This window comes from Tachysurus vachellii, chromosome 10 (genome assembly GCF_030014155.1).
Source record: "Tachysurus vachellii isolate PV-2020 chromosome 10, HZAU_Pvac_v1, whole genome shotgun sequence".
Classification (NCBI taxonomy): domain Eukaryota; kingdom Metazoa; phylum Chordata; class Actinopteri; order Siluriformes; family Bagridae; genus Tachysurus; species Tachysurus vachellii.
This window is the reverse complement of record NC_083469.1, coordinates 5,214,147-5,221,924: the sequence shown is the minus strand read 5'-3', so window position 1 is coordinate 5,221,924 and position 7,778 is coordinate 5,214,147. Positions and strand designations below refer to the sequence as shown.

General features: G+C 41.4%; 1 protein-coding gene across 2 annotated transcripts; it reads right to left on the bottom strand.

Moving 5' to 3' along the window:
* Positions 1-1,322: 1,322 nt before the first annotated feature.
* LOC132852209 (uncharacterized) lies at positions 1,323-7,470 on the bottom strand. 2 transcript variants are annotated; one of them, XR_009649108.1, is made up of 2 exons: positions 7,332-7,470; positions 1,323-1,509 (listed from the first exon to the last, which is right to left on the bottom strand). XR_009649108.1 is itself a non-coding variant. In XM_060879287.1 (2 exons), exons 1-2 carry the CDS (start codon positions 7,362-7,364, stop codon positions 6,172-6,174), a joined length of 978 nt encoding a protein of 325 aa, XP_060735270.1. In that variant the 5' UTR covers positions 7,365-7,379; the 3' UTR covers positions 6,050-6,171. The 2 variants fall into 2 exon arrangements, 1 of the variants encoding a protein (XP_060735270.1); XM_060879287.1 differs by lacking the exon at positions 1,323-1,509 and adding an exon at positions 6,050-7,116 and having other exon boundaries at positions 7,332-7,379.
* Between the last annotated feature and the right edge of the window lie 308 nt (positions 7,471-7,778).

The window sequence follows — 7,778 nt, the reverse complement described above, 5'->3', positions numbered from 1 at the left end:
CCTTGTGTGTGGAGTTTGCATGTTCTCCCTGTGCCTCGGGGGTTTCCTCCGGGTACTCCGGTTTCCTCCCCCGGTCCAAAGACATGCATGGTAGGTTGATTGGCATCTCTAAAAAATTGTCCCTAGTGCGTGAGTGAATGAGAGTGTGTGTGCCCTGCGATGGGTTGGCACTCCGTCCAGGGTGTATCCTGCCTTGATGCCCGATGACGCCTGAGAGAGGCACAGGCTCCCCGTGACCCGAGGTAGTTCGGATAAGCGGTAGAAGGTGAGTGAGTGAGTGAGTAAAAAAAGAGTAAATGATCATATGAAGGTTTTCTATGCACATAAAATTAAATAAAATTTGATTTCTAGTTTGAGATGCCGACTTTCTGTTTTTACTGAACGGAATTAAAAGTCTCAGTGAAGACGTGAAAAGTAAGTAGTGAAGTTTAAACCTCTTCTACATGGCTGTGTTTTAGGAGTGTAAGCGGGAGATGGAGTATCACAGTATGCTGAAGTTAGAGTACCAGGAGATGAAGGAATTTTTAGCAGCTGAGGAATCACTAACGGTTCAATTATTGGAGCGTGTCCATTCTCACATTTTGTCTCTCATCCTTAAAGCACTTGATTCTGATGAACTGTTATGATGACTGAGGAGATGAATCCTCTGTAATGTCTGAATGTGTACGGAAAGTAAATAAAACCAACACGCTTGCTGCAGAACATGCAGGTTGCTCTGGCTGAAGCTGAGAAGAAATATGAGCAGGCATTGGTGTCCCATGAGGCGACTAGGATAAAGAACTACGAGCTGTTATCTGAATCGGATGTTCTACAAGATTGTGTGGACGAGTTGAAAGTAAAGATTGTTAGGACCCGGCTCAGGACTAAAAAGTTAACAGAGGTAAGTAGGAAGCTCTTGCATCAAGCAGTACTAATGATGCATGAAGTTACTCTACAGGATAAATAAACAACTTAACAATTACTAAGCACAGGATCCCCGTGACCCGAGGTAGTTCGGATAAGCGGTAGAAAATTAATGAACGAATGAATGAGATCAAAACCACCATTCTCAGCATATAAAGTATACATAAAATTGTACATAGAGTTAGTAACATATAAAGTGTTGTATAATATTGTATATATAGTTAATAGTATACAATTCAAAATTCAGAATTTATTTGTATGAGGTGATTGTGGTGATGAAAAACTGCCTTAAATGGAAGAGGAAGAAACCTTGAGAGGAACCAGACTCAAAGGGGAACCTCATCCTCATATGGGTGACACTGGAGGGTGTGATTGTAAATATACAATCCAATAATTGTGTATTGATGAAGAGATTGTTATCCTTAAAAACCACATGGAGTTGGCATCTTCTCTTAGTATATCTGAATACTTCATGAAGCAGAGTCCATCTGGAGCTGGTAAATCTCTAGGTGCCTCAGGATCCTCACATGGTTGGCCTCATCTCAGTGAAGGTCCAAAATCTTCATGGCACAGAAGACAATCAGAGCTGGTTCAATCTCTGGATGTCTTGGGATGGGTAGAAAAAGAGAAGCAGTGGAGAGGAATTAGCATCTATATAATATTGTGTATATATATATGCTTAATTGTTTTTAACAAATTCATTAATTTTTTTGTCTTTTAGATTCAAGCATCCATGTGAAAAATACCGGTTTAATCACAAAAATAATGAGCGTTATCTGACTGGGTCGACTTGTTTCCTAGTGAGGTGTTATACAGTAGTTGTTTAAGACAAGTGTGAAGTGTGAGGACAAGTAGGTGGGCTCTCTACCTTCCTTTTTTATGGTGATTGATCTGCCCTGGTTATTTCAATTAATTGAATAAAAGCATATTATGTAATTAATTATTTTTCTGTTAATAAAATAGTGCATATTTGTATCTCTGCCTTAACTTCTCCATTTCCTCTTTTAAACCTTAGAACCTGTGTGCTTATTTATTCCCTAGGTAAGGGTTCCCTGTACCTAACAGCAGGGCTCTCAAGTTTTGAAGACAGGCAAGCGTGACATCTTCCCTTCTTGGTTCTTTCTCTAGTGTGAAGGAAGGTGTTGGTAAGTTGTAGATAATGGAAGAAGAGTAATAAGAATTATGGCAGTTGGTAGCTCAATTTATGAGAGGATAACGAGAGTTTGCAAGGGTCAAGCTGCTCTTGTTAGTCTTTCTGTAGGCCCTTCTAATGAAATTCCATCACTTCCTACTGGTCAGTGAGTTGAACAATTTGTATGTATACCAAAAGATCGAAAATTAAGGCTTGCTCAGCCCATCGATTGTCAGTGACTTAGCAAGCCTTTTGTTTGTTCCATCATTTAGAGCAGAGGTATTCAACTAAAATTTAAAGAGGTCCAGTAAGAGAAAATTTCTTGAAACAAAGGTCCAGAAGATCATAATGTCTAACTAGTTAGTGTGATATATATTTAAGTAGCCTAGTAGTTGTATGAACATCTGCAAGCAATCAATACCTGACTGTCAAATCAAATAAATTAAAAAAAAAAGTCAAAAACTTTTTGACAATATTTGTCACGTAACATAGAACTGAACATATGTATGATTGTAGATATGTATAAAGTTCTCTCATTAAATAAATAAAAGTAGGGCTACATTTCAAAAAAAGAGAAAATAAATAAAATGTGAAAATTGTGTATGTTTAAATAAAGTGCTTAACTTTCCCTTACACATGTGGAGATGCTCATTAGTGAGGCTGGAACCATATTTAGTTTTTGATTATGTTTATTGTAGAGAAAGCTGCCTCGCAGTTGTATGTAGAGCCAAACATGGTCAGGATGTATAGGGCTACTTCACTCAGACCTGGGAAAGCTGTCTCAGGGACGCTGTCTTCAGATTTGAGTGGAAATGTTTGTTCAAAACCTTTGTTTTGTCTCAGAATGGCGTTTCACATTGCCACTTTTAATATGAGACACAGTGGTTTAGTGTGAAGTGTCTCACTCTCACTCGTCTGTTTATCTCCCTTTCTCCGTCTCACTCGTCTGTTTCTCTCCCTTTCTCCGTCTCACTCGTCTGTTTATCTCCCTTTCTCCGTCTCACTCGTCTGTTTCTCTCCCTTTCTCCGTCTCACTCGTCTGTTTCTCTCCCTTTCTCCGTCTCACTCGTCTGTTTCTCTCCCTTTCTCCGTCTCACTCGTCTGTTTCTCTCCCTTTCTCCGTCTCACTCGTCTGTTTCTCTCCCTTTTCTCCGTCTCACTCGTCTGTTTCTCTCCCTTTTCTCCGTCTCACTCGTCTGTTTCTCTCCCTTTTCTCCGTCTCACTCGTCTGTTTCTCTCCCTTTTCTCCGTCTCACTCGTCTGTTTCTCTCCCTTTTCTCCGTCTCACTCGTCTGTTTCTCTCCCTTTCTCCGTCTCACTCGTCTGTTTCTCTCCCTTTGTTTTCTACATGTATCGCTATCTTTCTTTCATGTGTAACTTTACTCTATTTCTCTCTCATCTGTCTTGCACTGTTGAGTCGCAGTGTTTACTTCAGGAATGCACAGACTTGATTGGTCAGTGCGTTTCCACTACCTTTACCGAAAAGACTGCAAAAGCTGCGCCGGTTAAAATAGAAGAGCTTCGTCAAGTTTTATATCATAAACTTTTGTTTTGGCTGTAGGTCCGGTCCGAATTGGACAGCTTCTGGGTCCGGACCCGGACCGCGGTCTGCCTGTTAGTGACCTATGATTTAGAGGGGGAAGCCCAGGAAGAAATTTGCTATTGTGCCACCATAGAGTGTGAAGATCCCATAAAGGTTATTTCTATTTTGAGAGAATTGTATGGTTGCTCCCAGTCCTATGTTGCCCTGCAAGAGGCTTTTTTCTAGGAGGCAGCAGGAGGGGGAGACTCTCAGTGTTTTCTCTTGCCCTCCTGGGCCTTCTGGAAAGAATCAGGTCCCCAATGTCATTCCAAATTCTGAGGTGGTATTGAGGGACCAATTTGTTGATTGTCTCAGATAGTGCCGTACGATGTGAGATGAAACAATTAGTCTGTCACCAAGCTTACTCGATATTATTAGAAATGGGCATGCCCGGTGTGGTCAAGTGGAGGTAGTTTACATCGGCAGTCTGAGATGAGTGAGCTAAGGGAGATGTTAAAATCGCACTAGGTACAGTTGAATAAACTCGCCCAAAGTGTTGTGCAGTTGCAGTGAGTTTATTACCATCCTACCATTATTACCATCCCAGCCTGCTCATAAGGGCCCGGTTATTTTTAGAAGATGTCAGAAGCCTGGTTATTTTGGTAGTGTGTGTGCTCTCGGGGGGGGTCAGGGGCCGCCTGGAGGTGGACAGCCAGGGTCTACACAGCATAAGGAAAACTAGCTCCCAATGTGCTGAAGAGCCACAGCTTTTGTATTTGGATGACATTGTAATGTTCTACACCTCTCATTTCTCAGCACGTAGGGAGGTTAGAGGTTGTTTTAAGTCACTTAGAGCGGGAAGGTCTGATGGTTAAATTAGGGAAATGGGCGTTCTTCCAACAAGAGGTGAAATACCTGGGCTATGTTATTTCGTCCCGGGGGTGGCAACAGATACTGCTAAGATTGACGCTGTAATGCAGTGGTTTTGCCAGCTATTATCACTGTTTTGTTGAGGGCTTTGCCAAGTTGGCTGCTCCATTACATATGCTGGTTGGGGAGTTTGCAGGTGGTCTGAACAAGCCTAGGAAACAGTTGGGCTAAAGTTTTCATGAAGACATTTCAGGAGAGCTTTGATGGGTTGAAGCAGAGACTTACCACCACTCCAGTATTAGCGTATGCTGATTTCTCCAAGCTTTTTTCCTGGAGGTAGATGCTAGCCACCAAGGTTTGGGGGCTGTCCTCTCACAAGAACAGGAAGGTAAGGTGTGCTCAGTGGCCTATGCAAGTTGTAGTCTTAAGCCCATGGAGCGCAATATGTCCAACTATAGTTCCATGAAGTTGGAGTTTTTGGCACTTAAGTGGGCAATGACCGAGACATTTCATGAGTACCTCTTGGGTAACATACTGTACATTTTGTATAGAGGCAACAACCCTCTGAGCCATCTTATGTCTGCCAAGCTTGCTGCTACTGAGCAGCGATGGGTCACCCAGCTGGCTACAGTTGATTTTGATTTTCAGTATCATTCTGGTAGGAATGCTGATGCACTTTCTTGGCTGAATCCACCTGATTCTAGTGTGTTGGGTAGGTTGACTTCAGGTACTGCAGTGTCGGCACCAATGAGGCAGTGGGCAGGGTCAGAGCCTGCCTGAGTGGTGACTCAGTGTGGTTGGTCAGACTAATAATCGGAGTGAAAAAATCATTCAATGCTGTAAACCTAAAACTATCAATAATGTTGTTTTTCATAAGTGAATCATGTTATAAATGTAGAGACAGACGTGGAGTCTTTCAATGAAATTGGAACAAAATCCTTAAATACATGAATTTTTTTTCTTATTTTACAGTGTTAGAGCTTATTTCTGTTAAAGGTCTGTGTAAAAGTTACAGAAATACAACAACTCACTGAGACTGTTCATGTAATGAACTCTGAGACTGTTCATTAAATACCTTTTTTTTTTTTATTGTTCTCCTGCTTTGATTTACATAGATTACATCATCAAAAAAGTTAAGATCAAGATTAACAATAAGAGAAATGAATAATAATGTGAATATTTTCAAAAAGGGGGGCACGGTGGCTTAGTGGTTAGCACGTTCGCCTCACACCTCCAGGGTTTGGGGTTCGATTCCGCCTCCGCCTTGTGTGTGGAGTTTGCATGTTCTCCCCTCCGGGTACTCTGGTTTCCTCCCGGTCCAAAAACATGCATGGTAGGTTGATTGGCATCTCTGGAAAATTGTCCATAGTGTGTGAGTGCGTGAGTGAATGAGAGTGTGTGTGTGTGTGCCCTGCGATGATGTTGTCACTCCATCCAGGGTGTATCCTGCCTTGATGCACAAAGACGCCTGAGATAGGCACAGGCTCCCCGTGACCCGAGAAGTTTGGATAAAGTGGTAGAAAATGAATGAATGAATGAATGAATATTTTCAAAATATTCTCATTTTTAAGAATTAAAATAAATAGAAGCATTAGAATAGTGTAATATTTTCACAATTTATAGAAGTTAGATATGAACATTTAATATTGTACGGTGACCAGTTCTACAAAATATCACCCATGAATACATTTCACTGTTTTGCTTCATCTTCATCCTCTTGATCTTCATCCTTTTCTTCTTTCTTCTACTCTTTCAACCCTCTTTTCAATTTAATCACTTTCTCCTTTGCTTCCATGCAGCATCCCTCTTTGTTTTTAGGACCTTTGTCCCTTAAGAGATCTCTTTTCAAGTCAAGTTCACAGGCCTCGAGAGCTTCTATAAGTCGTTCTGTGCGGAATTTCAGGGCTTTGGGTTTTGGTAGGTGAAAGACTAAACTAACCTGATCCCAGACATAAGACACATGAGGAATCAGACTTTGTGCTTCTCCTGAAACAAATTGATAGCAGTGGCTTTTACAAATGGCTTGTGCTTTCCAGATGATCTTCCCATCCTGATAACGAACCCACTCACTCGCTTCAAGAAGTGGATATTTTCCAAAACGCTCGTTATCCTCAGGACTGTGAATCAGCACAGTGTACTCAATCTCCTTTTTGTAGGTGATGGTCTCGTGCATCCTGAGGACCGGCTCTTCTCCTCCACAGTTCTGTTCTTTGTACCACTTCATCAGATCAGTGAGGGGAAAAGTGAAGCGATAATTGCCGTAGCAGGATTTCTCTAGTTGAAAGATAGGTGATGTGGTGAACTTCTCTAGGAACGGCTTCTGTTCCGTTAACTCTAGTGCTTGTTTTAGAAAATTAGTCTCCATGTAGCCTGTCTCTGCTGCTCTTATCTCCTCTTCTTTAATTTTTAAGTCCCACCAAGAGAACTCACTATTAGGAGGTCTGAACTGCTCAGACTTCAGTATCCCCCTGAATCCTGTCTCTGTAGAAACATGGGCTACATCTGAAACCCAAAATACAACTGGAGTTGGGTAAGGTGGGATCTCCTTTAATTTCTTTAAGTAATTCATCATGCGATCCTGAGGGATCACGACCTCCATTCGCTTTTTCAGTCTCTCTAAACTCACATGCTGCCCTGTAATGAAGTTCTCATCTATTCCACGTGAATTCAGTCTTTGTTGGATGTTATACTACAAAGATATACAACATTCACTGTAAAAATAATTTATGCACAAAATTTTTTTTTCACTTGTGATCTCAGTATAAATAGTTAATATATTATTTACAGTATATGGAATATAGCATATATTATATTATCTAAAGTATATATAAAATATTTGATACATTTAATCGCATTCAAAAAAGTTCAATTGGTGGTTTTTTGTTTTTGTAATTTAGATCATACCTCTTCAGGTTGCACTGGATTTGGATTTGGCATTTTTCAGAGTGTGGATCAGATGGCCAGCTGAAGTGAATGATGACTGTCATTGTACCAGTGTCAGCGTACTCCTCCGAAGCTCACTTTCGCGGCACGCACTTGTGACTTCATTCCCGAGTCGCATGACTTTTATACTCGGCAGCGCTATTTAAGCGCGCCGTTCATGCTGGATTGTCGCCAGATGATCTCTCGTCACTACATTGCGATTTGTGAGTCACTCCTGCCATCTTCTGGTATGAGTACTGTCTGTTGCCTTGCTGCTGTTTGTGTCCGAGAGGATTACTTCGTTATGGGGAGGGGCTTATGGAGGGGCGTGGCTTTGTGTGGGGAAAAAAATACAAACACAAAATCAAAACACAAAAAAGTGTATGTAAGTACAGGGCTGTCAAGTGTCACGCATTGAGCGTGACAGTC

What these genes read in the sequence shown, in the direction of transcription:
- LOC132852209 (XM_060879287.1), bottom strand. Translation starts at nt 7,364, where the DNA reads ATGCCAAATCCAAATCCAGTGCAACCTGAAGAG. An exon ending in ATCCAGTGCAACCTGAAGAG is followed by an intron (nt 7,117 to 7,331) that starts GTATGATCTAAA and finishes ATATCTTTGTAG; the next exon opens with TATAACATCCAACAAAGACT.